Raw genomic sequence first — 18,808 nt, forward strand, 5'->3', positions numbered from 1 at the left:
AAAGCCATTGGACTTGAAACAAAAGATAGGGGTCTTTGAGCCTCCCTCCTTTACTGATTCTTTTTCTATCTCCCACCAGGGATTTCTGTAAAAAACCCTTGTTTGAATATCACTGATTCATCCAACACCCACATGGGACTTGAGCCTCCTTCTATCACATCCCCGCAACTGTGCAATCCCTCTACTAATGGCATATTCAGCACCACCCAAGGCTTCCCTTTCAAATTCTGGGTCAGGGCACTGCCCATTAAAATGCAAATGTCCCTGGAGTGGGGGGGACACATTTTTCTGCCAGGGCTTCACATCAAAAGTATGAATCACCCAGTCCAATCCCATTCCTTCCATCTGTTCAACTGAGCCCAGAGTCCAAGGAGAGAGGAGACGCAGGAAGGGAATCGGGATCATTTTGGAGAAGGCAGCAGGTCTGGGGTTAGGAAGGGAGGAGGCGGGCAGCGGGATGACACTGGGTAACTTAGTGCACACGCAAGTGCATCAAGGACAAATTTGGACAGTGGCAAATACTACCCATCCCCCATCCTCCTGAACTACATCTTCACCCGCACACACATGTGACCAGTTCAGTGAGACCCACTCCAACCAGTAGTGTTACCAGAGCCAAAGAGCCAGCCTGGCGCCACGATGCACTGGCCAGGACTGTGACCCAAGCTGTGAGGACATCCAGGGCCCTGGCTCCACATTCCCACCCCCTCCTCTCCAGGACAGGCACGTGCCACACAGACAGACAGGCAGGGCAGCCAACAGCCCATGGTTTTTATTGTTTTTTTCACATGAGCAGTAAAGGAAGGGGTTGTCCCATCCTTGCTCCTCTTGCATTGACTGTGCCTCGGGTCTTATGACCCTAGAGTGTCTTTGGAGCCCCCTCTTCTTGCTCCCGGTGCAGGAGTGTCATGGAGGAAAGCAATGGGGGGGAGGGGGCGTGGGGGCTCCCAGCTCTCTGAGCCAGGCTCAGCACCCCTTCAGCAGCTCCCTGAGCCCTCTCCCTATAAGACTTTAACAAACAGCAGAACAAAGACAGATGGCAGAGAAAGACATAGACTGGGAGACAGATTGCACACACAGTCTTACACGCGCGTGCGCGCGCGCGCGCACACACACACACACACAGGCTGGCCCCTTCCTTTGGCATGGTTCATCCTAGCCCTGGGGACAAGGTCTGAGGGTGGTGATGTGGGGCCTGAGCTCTGGGCTGGCCTTTGAGACAGATAGGACCAACTTGAATCCATAATAGCCCAAGCTCCCAGGCCAAAGAAGTCCCCTCTCTTGCCTACCTAGACATACACCCTTTCACCTTCCCACCTACCACATAGAGATTGAGATTGTTCAAGTACCAAGGATAGATGAGGGAAAGGAAGCCTCTCCACTTCATCTAATCTTCCCAACTAGGAGCCTACAAAAGGGGCTTCAAGCCCTGGCACAGGTTTCTCCTCTTCTTCTCAACTCTACATAGATCAGAAAGAGTGGGAGTGGTAAGTCAGACTCTTCCATCTAGTAGAAGTAGGGAGAGGTCAAGAAGCCAAGCACCATCGCCCTCTACAGGGGCTCTGACAGTCCTGATGGGGTAGAGGTGGGGAGATGTCTACTTCTGGCTCCAGCATGGAGCTTTAGTCTAGCTCGTTTTAACTCTCAGCGTTGTCCTGGACTACTAGCTTTGCTAGAGATCCTTTCCTGCTCACCCCCTCAAACTTGTACATTTTCCAGGTGGTACCTGTGCCCCAGGTGGGTACTGCAACCATCCTGTACAGTTCTTGCCGTTTGCCAGGCTCTGGACCCCAGGAGGAGAGCGGGGTGACCAGACACTAGCCCCTCAGTTGGCCTTGCTCAATCTGTAGTCTTCCGCTGGCTCCCGGCTCTCAACAGCTGACAGAGCAATCAGCATCTGGGCGGCATAGTAAGTGGACATGATGAGTGCCCGCGAGTAGGGCACAGGGAAGCAGAACTTGTTGAGGGCGATAGTCAGGTCTGAGATGATAAACAGCAGTGCACCACTGCCTGCCGCCAGCTCAGTCCAGCGCCAGGCTGCCCCGACCAGCTGTACCCCTGCTACAGCCCGCCAGCCCATGAAGCTGATAATGGCCACGTAGATCCCCACCAAGTAGGTGAAGGCGCCTGAAAGGCCCGGGTAGAGAATGGCATAGGACAGGCCCGACAGCACTGCCATCACCACACCTGTCCGAAGAGCCAGTGGCCGCATGCCAAAGGCTGAGGCGTAGAGCATGTGGGTCACAGCAAACATCAGTAGACCTGGAAGTGAGAATGAGGGGGTGCTGAAGGCAGATTCAGGTGAGTAACAAGGAATAGGGTGGAGGTGGGAGTGGAAGGCCCAGGTTAACCCAGGAGCTTTGTTTTGGGAGTAATGGGTGGGAAGAAATCCACAAAGGTAAAGACACCCCCACACACACTCCCCTCAGGAACTCCAGAACGGATCACCAGATCACCTGCAAGGTCATCCTCCAACAGGGACCCCACAGTTCTTGGTCTCAGAACCCCTCAGATTCCTCATATTGTTGTTCAAAAGCTCCCAAATCTTTGGCCCCCTAACACCCCGTAACCCCCAGCCCCAGGATTCCTCCCAGGTAGCTACTGCAGCAACTGACCGTGTACAAAGTAGCCCTGGTCCTGCCAGATGAGGAAGGCATCACCTAGGGCGGAGAAGACGAGCCCCACAAAGATTCGGGTGGCACTGGGGTGGGCCAGCAGGAATCCTAGGCCATGGGCCAGAAGGAAGAGCCAGAGGCAGAAGATGGGCAGGCACTTGATGAGGGCGCTGACCCACGATGGGCTGGATGAGGGCAGCCAGAGCACAAAATACACGCAGGTGGCCTTGAAGAAGGGCACCAGCTTGGGGCCCTCACTCTTCACCTGGAGGACATAGGACAAAGGCAGCACTCAGACCTTGGGAGTTCAGAAGCCCATAGGAGAGCTCAGAGCCAGCACCCTCAGCCCAGACATCCACCCTAGAGACAGGCCCACCTTCCAAGTGGGGAGAATTGACACACAGAAACCAGTCTGGCCTGCCCCAACCAGCCAGGAGAATGTGAACAAACCCATCACCACCCTGATGCTTAATTGATTAGGAAGGGAAAGGGTTCCACTATTCCTGCCGGCCACGTCCATTCTTAGCTCTGGGGCAGGACCAGAATGGTCACTCACTGGGCAGAAAACAGACCTTGGGATAATGTCTCCTCCTGCAACCCAATGCTTCTCCCTTCTGTCCCCTCTCTCTCCCTCCCCAAAGTCCCTTTGGCCCCTCTCTGCCAGCACCAGCCCCCAGCTGTCTGGAATGGAGTACAGTCAACAGGAAACCACAGAGACGCTACAATCGGCCAACTTGTGATCCTCAGCAGTGGGGCCAGGGCACAGGCTTAGGGCCCTGGCAACACCAAGGTGAGTGCCAGGAATGCGTGGGGTGGGGCACTGCCAACCACCTCAGCCCCCATAAGCTTTCTCCTCGGCCAGTCTAGTCCTCAGCCTCCACTCCAGCTGCCCCAGCCTAACAGGAACCATCAAGTACAAGAAGAGGAGATAGGGATGCTGGCTAAAGAAATGGACCCATGAGTTGGGAGCAAGAAAACTATCCCTGAAATGCCAGTCATTTCAGGGCTCTGGGGGTTGGAGGGACAGGTCAGTCAGTCTCATGTCCCAGAGAACAAGAGCAACTCAAAGCACATGAGAAAGAGAGGCAGGAAGGGGTGCAGATTCTCCCCTCAGCTTTTGATCTGAAGCCAGCAGACAGGCTGGGAGATGGGGAACTGAGAGGGGGAAGTTAGAGCAGCTGACTTGGTCTCAGCCAGATTAGGGGGAGGGCAGCTAAAGAAAGGTTGTGTCCAAGGTCACTACAGGCACTCTCCAAGCTGAGAGAGGGGGCTGCGGCTGCTATTCTAAATAGCTGCTCTTCTGAATCCCCATTCCTTGGGTTTCTGGCACAGGGTCTCTAAGGCCATTCAGAGCAGCTGGGGTGCCTGTGTACCCACACTGCCCAAAGTGACTGTGCATCCAGCTGGGTGAACTGTCCAGCACAGGGCTCTGGGGACACACTCAGACTCCCAGGCACCAGTTACCTGGGGACTGCTCAGACTGTGATGGAGACTGGGAAGAGGAAGATGGGTGGGCCCAGGATCTAAGCCTGCCCTTGCTCTGCTGGGTGAGAGCAAGGAGCAGAGATGACTGAGTCCCTTCCTCTGGAGATAACCCCATCCAAGCTGGGCCGGGAAGGGCACGGGCAGAAGAGGAGACTGAAGGAGACGCACAGACCCCATAGTCCCCAGATCTCCCCTGTATTCACCTGCCAGCTCCTGGAAGCATCACCCCCTCCCCCAGCCCCATATTACCTAGAAGAAGAAATAGGCAGTAGTAGCTGGGGAGACTTTGACAGTCATAGAGAATCCAGCACTTGAGGAAGGGTGGGGAAGAGACCAAAGTTCGACTTGAAAAAGTCTGAGAAGGAAGAAGAGTCAATAGAGAATGACCCCTCTTCCTCCAGCGTGTTATCAACGATGCTTATACGCAGGGGCGTCTCCTCCACCGCCCCAGGATTGTTTATAAAATGAGGAAGCGGAGGAAACAAATTTGGGACAGGTTTCCCAGGAGGTCCGTCATTCTCCTGCCCTCCCATACCCTCTCCCACGTCTCCCTGTGGTCTGCCTACGCAGAACCTGCTGCGGTCTCCTTCCCAGCAGCTACCCCGCCGACCCGCGGCAGACGCACAGAGATCAACAAAGTCACGCTTCCGAATCACGTGCCTATTGGGTCCCTCCCTCCCGGGGGCGGGCGGGTGGACGGGGGGCGCGCGGAGGAAGGGCATCGCGGGTCTGAGGAGCCAGGGGCCTTGACAGCAACCGCCGGCCGCTGCAGGACCCCTGCCCTTCCTCGGCCCCCAGTGGCTTGGCTGGCAGCACCCCAGTCCCCAGGCCGGTGGGCTCCAGCCGCGCCACACACTGGCTCGCTCGCTTGCTCGTTCACTCACCACGGTGACCGGGGACACCATGGCGGCGGCGGCGGCAGCAGCAGCAGCTGGCACCCCTCTCCGGGCTGCAGCGGCCAGTACGCGCCAGCAGCCGGCTGAGAAGGCGACGACGTAACAAAGCCCGGGGGGGGACGGACAATACCTCCCGCGTGCGGTGCGCTGGGGTTTCTGTCTGCGATCCCCATGACGTCACTGCAGACATGACCAATGAGCGGGCTGGAGTGTGGGGGCGGGGCCTGCTGGAAACGCCCGCCAGGTCCCAGGGGCTTCTGCTCCTAGGGGGCGGGAGGCGTGGCCTCCAGGGAAAGCAATCCCAAAGGCATCCCAGAACGTGACCGTAACCCCAGTTCCTGGTTGAGGACCGAGCTTGGTTGAGAGACAAATATTCCTGTCTTGGACACACGGCTACGCACATCACCCGGAGATAAAAGACAAAGACATGTTCCCTTCAGTTTTTAAACATGCAGTCCACAAGGACACCAGACCCACAGCTTTCCCTGTGTGCACACACACATCCAAGATGGACACACAATGGTCAGCAGAAACATCACTTTCAACATGAAAGGAGACACATAAATAGGTGCCCAGCAGCCCATAGACCCATAATCCTAACACATACATAAGCACATACAGAATCACAATTACCCTTAGACACCAAACAAATACATAGACACAAAACCGACAACCGCAGATGGACACACATCCTTCAACATAAAAACAGAGACCTATATGTAGGCACATAGCAGCCTATAGACCCCATAACTCAAGTCCCCTTCAGCACACACCTCTCACAACTCAGAAACGACTGAAACACACAGGAGAACACACCAAGAATGATGGACAGACAGACCTGAACATACTTAAGGGCTGGCTCAAGGGAGTGTGAACTAACTTTGACAAAAATACAACTTAAGCAGATTTAATGTTAATATTACACCGATTAAAGGTACACAGGCACATTTAGAACTAAGAGTGTTCAGAAGCAAGGAAATTACGTGGGTGGACTGATAGGCAGTCACATGAACTGGTATCTAATCCCAGCTTTGTTACTTCCATGCTATGTGATTGGGTGAATCACTTCCCACCTCTTCCCTTGATTTCCTCATATATGAGTGGATGATCTCTAAGGTTCCTTCCAAGCCCAACATGAGTAGGGGTTCAGAACAGGCCTTCCCAAAAGGTGCCACTTTGGCACGTGAATTATTTTGAGCTGAAGGCAATCAAGACCCTGCAGGCTCACGAGAAACTTTTACTTCTCCCTTAAAGAATTTAAATTAAGGGCCTTGCCCATAGTAAGAGTTATCACCAGAAATAACTTTTTATGACCTATCTATAGGGCAAGGCACCTTTTAATTTCTAAACATCTCTTCTTATGCCCTGCAATGACCTTTTGAAGCCCCCAAGCACCTTACCTCATCCTTAGCTCAGAATGCCATATATACCTCATTTTAACTTTCTGTCCCTGAACCTTTCATGTATGTGGAGCCTTTGAGCTTCCTCCCCAAGCTAAACTAAAACTACACACCGAGGGGAAAAGATGCAAATTAGGAAGATGTAGTTAGCTAGATCAACCTATTATGTCACTTAAGTTACAACCCAATTTTGAGGGCAATTGTTCTTATCTTACAAATCTTTGCAAAGCCAGAAATACAGCCCTAGAAGCAGTTCAAAGACTATCTTTGTCATCCCCAATTCCTAAGGCTGAAGGGAAAAAAAGGCAAACGAGGGTTTTTTTTAAAGCACAAACAGGTTCCCTGGCTCCCTTGCCAAGGACAAATGCAAATCTTAATTATTTTCTCCACAAATACTAATAAGAAAAAGCTTTCACCATCTAAATAGGTAAACTTATTTCATATCCAGAAACACAGTTCGGATGCAAATGTTCTTTTTTATCATATCCGTCTTATGGCAGTACTTTATTTATTTATATAATTTCAATTACAGTTGAGTTGACATTCAATATTATATTAGTTTCAGGTATATACCATAGCAGTTAGACATTTATATAATTTACAAAGTGACCCCTCTGATAAGTCTAGTACCCACCTGGCACCATTCATAGTTATTACAATATTATTGAGAAGGCAGTAATTTTAAGATGAAGGCTAGATGTCTCTGTGTCTGTATGTTCATGTATGTTGTGTGGACTTTTCTACGTCCGGATGGTACTGTTAATTTATTAAAGCGCTGTATTTAATTGGCTTAAACAAACAAGCACTTATATAAGAATTCTCAAAAATGTAACAGAAACTAACTGAAATGCTTTTCAGAATCAGGCGATCTGGGAAAACATTTGATATTAAAGCTGGCTTGAGTTTGGTTTGGTCAAATAGGCATTTCTTTAGAATTATCAGCATTAAGTATAATACTTACTCTACCCTGATTTATTAGTCAAATAGGTTCGTGTTATCTCCAGTGCAAAATTTGTTGGCAGGAAAAATAACTCGTTATGATGAAATTTTCTTAAGTCATCTAAACATAATGGTTAAGAACAAGTAAATTAAATAAATGTAAATAAGATAAAAAGTTATTCTTTTTGTGAACTCTTTAGCAATTATTATATTGTATGTATTTAAAAATGGTTTCCTAAAACTTTTTGGTAACTTGAAACTTTAGAATTTTGCTGTTAAGTTAAATTATAAGTCAAGTTAAATTCACTAAATGTCTCAATCATTTCCAAGATAAAATGATAAAATATTAATTACTGAACATAACTTTATCGCCTTTTTGCTTCTTATTATAGAGAAACTAAAGATATTTGGGTCTATTAGTATACATGTCTTATGCCACATTTTAAAAATTGTGCTATGAGGAAATATATATTTCCAGAAATTATGAAGTGTGTTCATAGATTTATCAATCTAAAAGAACACTGGTATAACAGACAGTTCACAATTGCTTGCTTCTTAGTTTTCACTAGAAATTAAGGATTTTAAAGGTTAAGAATGCTGATATATGTAATTAAAGTTACAAAAAAATAATGATAATAGGGAAAACAACTATGTATACCACAAAAATAGGATATGTTTGGCTTTCTTAAAAAGTACGAAGTCAGCTATAAAAAAGAATAAAATCTTACCATTTGCAACAATATGGATGGACCTAGAGAACATTATGTTAAGTGAAATTACTCAGTCGGAGAAAGACAACTACCATATGATCTCACTTATATGTGGACTCTAAAGAACTGAATAAACGAGCAAAGTAAACAGAAATAGTCTCAGAGATATAGAACAACAACTGATGGTTGCTAGTTGGGAGGGGGATGGGAGAAGAGGAAGAAGGGGAAAGGATTAGACAGCATGAATAGGTAACTACAGTATTGCCACAGGGATATGAAAGACAGTTTGGGGAATATAATTAATAATGTTGTAAATATTTTGTAGGGTGTCAGATTGTCACATGTCTTCTTAGGGAGACCACTTCACGGATGGGGTAGAGGCTTGATCACTGCACTGTACATCTGAAGCTGGTGTTGAATATTGTATGTCAACTATAATTGAATATATATATATATATATATATATATAGTCACAGGATGTGGAATATAGTGTGGGAGTGGAGTCAATGGAATTGTAATAGATATGTATGATATGGGGGGGAAGTGGGGTGGCGGATTGGGGGAGGGGGTTGTCACTTTGAGGAGTAAAAAGTATAACTATTGCACTGTGTTGTACACCTGAAACTAATAAAAAAAAAGTATGAGATATGGAGATATGCTTTCTTTAAGGGAAATGAAGTAATTTTGTATTGATTATTTCTGAATTGATTAAGAGAGCAAGAGACACACTAAAAGGGACACAGAAAGTTGTAGAAAGTTTATGAAAAGGAATCTTGAGAGAAGAAATTTTATGTGTGCTCAAGCTGGATACGATTGAATAAATTTATTAGAAGTTTTTTTTTAAATTAAGCTTTAATAACAATACTGCACTAAAACTTCTGGATGCGAAGCTTCTCAGGAAGTTTTAGAGTAGGAAAGTGTAGGGGTTCAGAACAGGCCTCCCCAAAATGTGCCACTTTGGCATGTGAACTATTTGAGCTAAAGGCAATCAAGACCCTGTAGGCTCATGAGAAACTTTTGCCTCTCCCTTAAAGAATTTAAATTAGAGGCCTTGTCCATCATAAGAGTTATCACTAGAAATATTAATAACTTTTTATGACCTATCTATAGGGCAAGGCACACTTTTATTTCTAAACATCTGCTTTTCTTATCATCCTGCAATGACTCTTTGAAGCCCCCAATGCTCCTTACCTAATCCTTGGCTCAGAAGGCCATATATACCTCATTTTAACTTTCTGTCCCTGAACCTCTCATGTATGTAGGGTATCTAACTCTCTCATGTATGTGGGGCGCCCATGCATACGTATGTATTTAATGTAGTTATTTTCTCTTGTTAACCTGTCTCATGTCTATTTGATTATTCGACCAGCCGAAAGAGCCTTGAGGGTGGAAGAAAATTTCTTCCTCTCCCACAATGGGGGAAGGGAAGGGCTGCTAGTTTCAGGAAATTTCAGTATAGGAGGCTTCCCGGAGTTGAAGATTTTGGATACCTCTTAAAGCATGCCTCAGTGGTCTTTGATCCGCAGTAGGAGGGAAGTAGCTATGTGTCAGGCTTTGGGAATTGGGGGTAACCAGCCCTAATTAGCCCTAATTAGCAGCCATCAAGATGTTTTAAACATCCTGGTATGGTGACACTGCAGCCCTAGTGCTGGCCTTCAGCCTTGTGCTTGCCAAGGAGAAGCCTTCAGTGTGGGGTCTCCTGTGAGCCTCCCCACCCAACAACAGGTCTCTTCCTTTTTCTTTTGGACCCCGCCCAGCTTTCCCTAAAGCCTATGCTGTCAACCTGACACCCTCCTCTAGTGATAGAACTGACAACCAGAGATTCAGAGCCCAGGGCAATAAGGGTGAGAATCAAGGCTTGGGACTAGGGGTCATCCGCTGCCTTCCTCTGTCCCTCCATGCCCCTCCTGCACAGAGCCCCAAGTGGCCATTGAACTCTGCCTGCTCTGTTTTCTTTCCAGACAGAGGCTGTGGGGAGACCCACCTTACCAGAACAGGAGACTAGAATTGCTGCCCCCAGGGCTTTGTCATACACAAACACACACACACACACACACACACGCACGCACGTGCGCACATACACATGCGCACACGCATACATGCACACACACACGCGCGCGCGCGCACACACACCTGCACACGCACCTTTCTACAAAGTGTGCTGCCTGGAAAGAACACTGGATTGAGAGTTAGAAATACTGTCTTTAGTACTAGTTCCTCCTTCTCTGTGACTTACTATATAACTAACTCTATAACTATTATATATGACTTATATAACTAACTGGGCACATCACTCTATTTTTGGAGTCTCCGTTTGCTCATCAGTAAAATGGAGAAATTGGGCTAGATGATATATGCAAACATGTTAGTTTTCCAACCAAACCCTTTAACTCCACCTAAGAGATAGTTCTCAAGCAAACAGAGAGTGGCCAAACGTGGCATTTTTCATTTCTCTGGACCTTAGTTCCCCTATCTATAAAAACGAGAGAAGTGGTTTTCAAAAAGCGGAGACTATCAAAATTACTTGGGAAGCTTTTAAAAATATAGGTACCCTTGTCCCACCCCAGGCCTACTAATTAAGCAGCACATATTTTAATAAGCTTGGACACACAAATACCTAAATGTTCAAAACACGAGGTATAAAATCTCATCCATAGGGCTTGAATTAATGCTAAATTACCCAAGAGGCAATAATCATATACAAAGGTCGCCCTCAGAGTAGAGGCATCTTTCCTCCATGCTGGCTATTCTCTGTTTGCCTTCCCACCACCCAGGCCCATTCTTGGCCCTTCTCCACCCTGTCCCTGGAGTCTGACCTCTCTGAACTCTATCACCAGGGCTCGCTTGCCCTCTGGCTTCTGATTGGGTTCAGCTAATGAAAGTCAGAGGCAGATCTGAGGGTGGGAGGAGAGCATGGTTAAGGCTTCCCTACCACCAGCCTGATGGGCCAGGCTGAGGTTCAAACAGTGACTCTGCTCCTCCATGGCTATAGCTCCAGGCTCCTACCCTAGGCCTCAGGCTTAGATGTGGCAACAGCTTCCCACTGTCACCAGTCTTTAGGTGCCTCTTCAGCCCTGTTTCCTTAATTCTGCCCACATCTCTGCCAATAATCACTACATTCTCTTGAGTATACCAGCACCCTGACTGATCGAGTCACCAACAAAGCAGAGCCACTGCCCCCTTCCCCAAAAGAAAGAGCTTATCTGATTTCATTTCCATGGATAAGATTTCTTGTTTGTTTCAAAAATAAAATTTTATTTCACTATTTAGTGTTTTTATGTTGAATTGCATATTTCAGGGGACAGGCAGTGGGGTAGGGCTGCCTGAAATTAAGTAATTCCTTCTTCTCTGAACCCAAAACAACTTGTTAGCATGGCCCTTTCCACACAGTTTTGTAATTTTCTCTTTACTTACTTGTCTCCCCTATAAGAATGTGAGCCCATGTATCCATTCATCCAACACATGTTTACTGTGCACCAAGTAAGTATATGCTAGGTGCTGGGGTTTAAAAAATTCAGTAAAATATAGATTCTGTACTCATGGAGTATACAGTTCAGTTCAGGAAGACAGGTAAACAATTTATGTAATGTGGCAATTGAAATAATTGTGGTAAGAAAGTATGTCTCACACAACATGAGAGTTACTCACTGTACATGAAGGAGTTGAGAAATCTGGGGCTCATCTAAAAAATGAGTTGATCTTCACTACTGAGTAGACACCAATGGAAATGATGTTCTAGGCAGAGGGAATTGTGTGTGTACATAGAAGTACAAGAAACACCCTGAATTCAGGGAAATACTTGTAGTGCTGGGGTGAGCTGAGGAGTGAAAAAGGTGAACCTGGAGAAGTAAGCATGAGCCAGATCAGAAAGGATCTGAATGTTTGCTAAGGAGTTTGAATTTGTCGACTGAAAACAAATATTAGCCAGGTGTTTCAACACCAAAAGGATTTTTCTGGAGAAAAGAAAGGATTGCAACTCAGTGCATGAAGACATGGCAAGCCACGTGCACACGCAGCCTTTGTGTCAATATGGAGGGGGTATTTATAGAAGGAAAAATGAAGTTAGGGCCATAGACCTTTGTTATGAACAGAGTTCTTCCTGTAGGATTCTTACAATTACATAGAATGTGAGAACTTCCATAAGCCCTAGCTCCTCCCATGGACCCTTCCGACTAATTATGTTTGATTAAAGTTCCAGTTCATCTTTATCAGACTTGACCTAGTAGGTGACAGTACACCAGCTAGCTGTCTTCTATTCCTTAGCTTCTCTGATTATTCCTAGCTGTCACATACCAGGCATATGAATGATGCTTAGAAATGGTGACCATTCATCATTCTAAGCTTGCCTTGCTTCTTCCTGTGGGGCTTCTCACCCAGTAGCCTACTCCATCTCTGATCCCCGTGGTTTTGCCACAGGATACTTTCTCCTCACATGGTTTGCCCCACTTGGCATTGTAATCCAGCTTTAAACTGTTTACCTTAATCCTGACCTGTGGCTGAATCTTAGCTAATTTCTCTGGTCCAAACCCCCAGAACACTTCTAATCAACACTCAGAGTCACCCCACCCCATCTCACCCCTGCCCTATCTGTAAATCTGGGGAGGGAAATCAGATACCAGTGAAGAAATGTTAAGGGTGGCATAACAAGTTCAGATGTTTCAATAGCAGTATGGGGAAATGAGTTAATAGGAGTGAGATGAATGTGTATCAGCCAAGTGGAGGTGTTTGGGAGGAGCTGGATACAAATCTGGAGCTCAGAACCGAGGTAAAGACGGGGCCATATAGTATTTGGAAGACATAGCCATACTGAAAGCTATGTGGATGCGATTAACAGGGTGGGGGGTGGGGAGTGGGGGGTTTCTTAAGGGAGTAGAAAAGAGCAATCAGATCAAGCCCAAGGGTAGATGACCTTAAAGGGGGAAAAAGGAGGGGGAAGACCAGGAAGGAGACAAACGCAGACATGAAGGTAAGGAGATATGCTGATGATGTACTTGGCATATCTAGTACACTTACAGGGAGATACACAGGATACACAGACACAGCCAGAGAGCTCTATGCTCACACAGATGATCTGTGGTCTTTGTAGGTTTGGTTCCCTCCTTCGAGAACAGGTGAGAGATGGTGGCTCTGCTTCGCCATTGTGATAAGTCAGAAGCTTTGAAGACAGAGGACAATGGCCCATCTCCATTCCTACCTGTGTGCTCTACCAGCTCATGGCCGGCGTGAGGTCCCAGGCCCCTAGCCCCAGCCCAGGGCATCGCTATAGGTTTCTCCTGCTCTCTCTGCTTACAGGAGTCAAGCTTAGAATATGAAGCCGTGAGTTCCAGAAGGCCTCTGTCATGCTGGAGCCCACTTAGGCCGTGTAGGTGAGCCCTGAACTGGCCAATGTAGCCCATAATACAGGAGGCCTTTAGGAAAAGGACAAAGGTTTTAGCAGAACTCATTTTTCTAAGCCCTCCGTTAGGGCTAAATTTTCATGCTATCTTGAGATAATATGTGGGTCAGCATCCCGAAGGACACTCTGGGCTCTTTGGTTAGCTTCTGGGCTTGGAGCCAGACACAACTGGATTTTTACTCCTCTTTCCTTTCCTTTGTCTATTAATGAGGGTATCATCAGGTTTTAAGTCATAAGTAGATTTCTCTAATTATAAAGCTGCCAAACCAAGGGTCTCCTAATGGGATGCAATTCCAGGGATGCCCCAGGAGGGATTCCTAGTTTCCAAGGGGTATGTAGGATTAGATCACCTCCATACCCAAGCTTCTAGAGCTCCAGGCTCTGCGAAGTCCATGTGTTTTGTTTTTGTTTTTGTTTTTGTTTTAAAGATTTTTATTGGGGGAATCGGGAGATGGGAACAGTGCTGGGGAATTGGGGGGAGGGGAACAGATAACTTGCTGTCGTTTTGTTCTTCAGTCTAGTTGTGGAGGACGTTGCTTCACTGGCCCAAGTTGGCACCATCATTGCGCTCTTCCCGGGTGAGGCAGATCAGTTGCCGGCTTCTGGACGGCCGCTCACTGCGGCTGCTGGCCGCTCACGCTGGCTGCTGGCTACACACGGTAGCCCATGGCAACCCACCGCCAAAGGGGCTGCAGCCCACGCCATCACCGGCGACTCACGGCAGCCCAGCTCCAGGTTGAGCTGTTGTTCAGCATCTTAGCTGTGGAGGGCAGTGTCACTGGCCCTCATATGTGGGATCTGAACCGGGGCCCTCTGGCATCCCAAGCCAGTTCTTAACCATTGCGCCACTCAGCCGGCCCCATGTGTTTTAATAAGTCCTTGTGTTGGGGTCATCCAAGTTCAGTTGTCTCACCAACCCCAGTCCCCCTCCAACTTTCCCACCATCCAGATCCTAAGATCTCTGGGTTGTGCTTTTGGGTTGCTCCTTCCTCAGTACTGGGAAGTTAGTATGAGGAAGTGGAAATAAGGAAGGAGAAGTATCTGGAGGTTAGGCAGGAGGATGACTTTTGAGGGGGAAAAAAAAATGCCTACAAGGTTCTGTTCGCCAAGCACCAGGACCCTAAATAAGTAATTCTCTGTCCTCAATATCAGCACCTGAGGAATAGTCTTGGGGTAACAGGCCAGAGCAACCCTTCCATAACCCTCCCATCTCTTCCTTTCAGGGACACCATCTTACCTGCCCAGGTCCTTCCTCTAGTAACCTCACTCAATACAATCATTCATACATGAACTGGTAGCTATTAACCACTTATAATGGGCCAGGCTGGATCTATGACACAGGCATGAACAAAACAGACCTTCCCTGTCCTCATGGAGCTCATGATTCAGTGGGAGGGGCCAATGCAATGACCTTGGCCTCAGCTTCCCACCTCCACCCCACCCCCTTCTCCTCGGATTTCCCAAGACCAGAAAATATGAGCAGGGACAGCGAGGACTGGCTGGGCCTGGCCAAGCCTGGCTAGACCTTCCTGGAGATTCCTACCAACCAGACAGGAAGTGGAGCAAAGCCAGTGAGGCTGAGGCACTCTGTGCAAGAGTCAGGAGAGTTATTTGTATAACCTCAGCCTTCTCCAAACCCTTTCCTAATCTAGGTCGGCTTCCTGCCTTCCATCCTGAGGAGCGTGGGCTTTGGAGGAATGTAATACTCATGTATTACAATAGGGTTTAAACTGCCAAAGAAAAAGAGCCTGAACTGTGACCATATTCCTCTCCCTGCACCCAGCCCTGATGGCTTCCACCCCAGCCAGGCTCAGAAGGGGAGAAAGGGAAGGCAGCAGTCAAGAGGGGGTGCTGAGCAGTTCCCCCATCTCTAAAAAATTGGCCCATTCTTCTCCATTACTGCACACACACACACACACACACACACACACACACACACACCCCATTGTGCAACAAGTATGCAAACCTTCATTGTACAGGGAAGTGTTATGAAAGATCTCCACTTGCTGTAGGGAGAGCCAAGGAAACAGGCTCACACTGTAGAAGGGGGAATGCATTTAAATTAGCAATAACCACATTTTGGGATTTCCAGAACTAGTCTAATTTTTTTTAAAATTGGACCCTAAATTAGGATTACCTATTTTGTATTTGGCCAAGACATTAAAAAACAAAGAACAATTAACCTCCATCACCATCATTTTGTAAAAGAAAAGACATTTTAATCCTAAAAATAAATAAAATAATCTCAGAATTGAGGCCAGTCCTTTAGGCTTTAGCTTAGTGAAAAGAGTGGTATTACTTTTATTACTTTTCCCATTTCTTCTAAGCCTGGTGAAACCATCTTCAAGGACCAGCAGCAGTTTGCTGGTGGTGGAAATTTGGGAACTGTGAAAAAACGAAGCACACAGAGAGGCACTGGCTGTGGGGGGCGGGGTTGGGGAGGCGGCCTGGTGTCATGGAAACAGCTTGGGAGGCCAGCAGTTTCTGGTTGAGTCCCAGCACCACCAATTGCTCTTGGGCAAGTGAATGAATCTTTCTGAGCCTCAATTTCCTTTGAAGTAGGGAAAATAGGAGTTCCCTGAAAGAGTTTTTGTGCGAATTCAATGAGAAAAGTATGAAGGCACCTACATATAAGCCACCTGATACTTAATAAGTGCTCAGTAAATAGTGTCTTCCTTCCTTTGAGGAAAGAAATTCAGAATGGGCTTTAAATCTGCCTGGAATGACTCAGGCATCATCTTTTCTGAAGATTAAGTGGGACTTCTCAACCATCACAAACTTTGGAGTGCATCAGAATCATTGGGGAAACTGGTGAAACATACAGGTGACTAAACTTAACCTGGGAGGTGGTGCTTCAGTAGCTTTAGGGTGGGGCCCCGGCATCTGTATTTTTACAAGCTTCCCAGGTGATTCATATGCATGCTCCAGTTTGAGGATCTCTGTACTAGATAATTATTAACTCAGCCATTTATTCAATAAGCATGTGGCACCTGCTCGGCAGAGGCAAAAAAGAAACAACGTATTTTTTGAGAGGCCAATGCCTAGCCCAGGGCCCAGCACCTAGAGAGCACTTATTAAACAGTTATCAAATTATAGCCTTCAAGGGGGTGCACTCTGTTGGCTGAATGGACATATAAACCACAAAATAGCCACAAGGACTTAGGATGAAAGTGGGCACCAAAGAAAAGGTAGCCAAAGGTTAATGAATGCTGCCTGCAGGGGAAGATGTCAACAGGCTTCCTAGAGGAGGGGGCATCTACCAGCTTGAAGGATAGGCTGGGTTTACCAGCCAGAGCAGTGGATGGGTACAAAGACATACAGTTGTGACAGCGTGACCAGGTATGGACCAGGGAGAGGGGTGGGAAATGAAGCAGGAAGAGATGTGTGTAGGGGGACTAGATTGTGATGGACCTGCTCTGCCAAGGAGTTTCAACTTTATGCTGAAGACCTTGGAAGTCATGAAGATTTGTAGGTGCAAGATGAACACACAGATTTTCACTGAAGAAAGCTTATTTTAGCTGCAGCCAGTATGGAGACCTAGATGGCACAGTCAATACTGGAAGCAAGGTGGATAATTAAGAAGCTGTTGCAATCATCCATGAGAAGTTTGGAAGAGATCCAAACTGGAGTCGTGTTGAGAGGATATCTATGCAGCTCCTTCCCATATGGGGGTTCTGTCATGTGGGTGGTCTTTTACAAAGCTGTCTATTAGAAAGGACCTTTTTCTACTGTGAAAATAACACATTCATTATGAAAAATTTTGAAAAAATAGAAAAGCATAAATAATATAATAGAAATACCCCATAATGCCTCAGTCCAAAGATAATCAGAGTTGAATGTTTTGGTACATTTCCTTCTAATTGTTTTTACATGTATATTTCAAGTTTTAAAATATAAAATCACCATAATTTATTTAATTTTCCCAAATTATTAAATATGTAAATTGTTTCCCTATTATAAATAATGCTGTTATGAACATACTCTACATAAATCTTTACCCACATCTTTGAATATTTTCTTGGGGAAAATTCTTAGAAGTAGGATGATTAAACCAAATGGAATTATTATACTTATGATTTACAAATTGCTCCCCAGGTAAATTGCCAAATTATTCTCCAAAAAGAGCCTTTGCTTTGGTGAAAGCTATGAAGAACATTAGTTCTTCTGGTAAATAAACACGTAAACACTTAAACATGATGTTAAGATCACATTTCTGTTTCAATTAATTTTCTAGAGGTTCTACTTCCTATGTTAATAATAACACATGTTTTCTAGTGATTGCTCTATGCCGGACAATATGCTGAGTGCTCTAGCTATATTTTCTTTTTTAATTCTTGCAATACCTTTTTGATACAGGAACTATTATTACCTCCATTTTGCAGGTGAGGAACTTGGGGCTCGGAGAGGCTAAGGGACTTGACCTAGGTCACATATGAGGAAACAGACAATTATAATCCCCCCAAAATTTTTTAATAAGCCTTTGCTAGACATTACATCTGAAGCCAAAGGCCACAAACTTTAGTTCCCCATTTAATGAAGAATCTTGAAAAAGACAACTGTTGACACAGGTGCTTGGAGATAAATTGCTCAGCTGGCCTTACATCTCTGCTAGGCAGTGAAAAGAACAGAGAATATTTACATATCAGTTACCATCAAATTTATGTTAAATTTATATTTATTTATATCCTGTCATTATAAAATTGAGTTTCTAAGTTTGTTTACTAAGAATGACAAAGAACTTCCTTATAATATGACAGGTTGGTTTTAATGGTTTCAAGAATTGCTGACTAACAATCTTGAGACCATAAATATTTTTTGTAATAAGGAAACTACTTTTGTTAGAATATTTGTTGTAAGAAACTGGGTTGTATACTCAAGGTTATATACTATGTTTATCATAAAAGATTTAACTCACCCATCAACTTGTGACTTTCCTGACTAGATTAAGTAAGTTTACTCATAAAGGTGATTTAATTTGTTTGTTGGATAGCACCACAACCACTGCCTTCAATACTTGCCCTCATGGTGCCTATATAAATTTGTTCTTCAGAGATATCATCTCAATTTATCATTATGAGCACAATTAATTAGATTATTTTATTATCTTCTCCCCCACTAGATTAAAAGTCCTATAAGAAATGAGAACATGCCTATTTCTAGTTATCACTGTATTACCCACGTTTAATACAGTGCCCGGCACATATGAGTCTGTCAATTAAGTATGAGAACTTGTTTCAACAATGTTGCTAGCCTTACAGTTAACCAAGTTTACTATTTGGAACTGCTGAAAAGGCTGCGTGAAAAAGTTAGACGGCCTGAACTTTTCGCCAACAATTCATGGCTCTTGCATCACGACAATGCACCAGCT

General features: G+C 45.8%; 1 protein-coding gene across 1 annotated transcript; it reads right to left on the reverse strand.

The window, feature by feature from the left end:
* Positions 1 to 741: 741 nt before the first annotated feature.
* On the reverse strand, positions 742 to 5,174 carry TMEM86A (transmembrane protein 86A). The gene is made up of 3 exons (XM_019651397.1): positions 4,985 to 5,174; positions 2,616 to 2,880; positions 742 to 2,262 (listed from the first exon to the last, which is right to left on the reverse strand). The coding sequence occupies exons 1-3, from the start codon at positions 5,003 to 5,005 to the stop codon at positions 1,826 to 1,828; spliced, it is 723 nt and encodes a 240-aa protein (XP_019506942.1). The 5' UTR covers positions 5,006 to 5,174; the 3' UTR covers positions 742 to 1,825.
* Between the last annotated feature and the right edge of the window lie 13,634 nt (positions 5,175 to 18,808).

The sequence above is a fragment of the Hipposideros armiger genome, unplaced genomic scaffold (assembly GCF_001890085.2).
Source record: "Hipposideros armiger isolate ML-2016 unplaced genomic scaffold, ASM189008v1 scaffold_159, whole genome shotgun sequence".
NCBI lineage: Eukaryota > Metazoa > Chordata > Mammalia > Chiroptera > Hipposideridae > Hipposideros > Hipposideros armiger.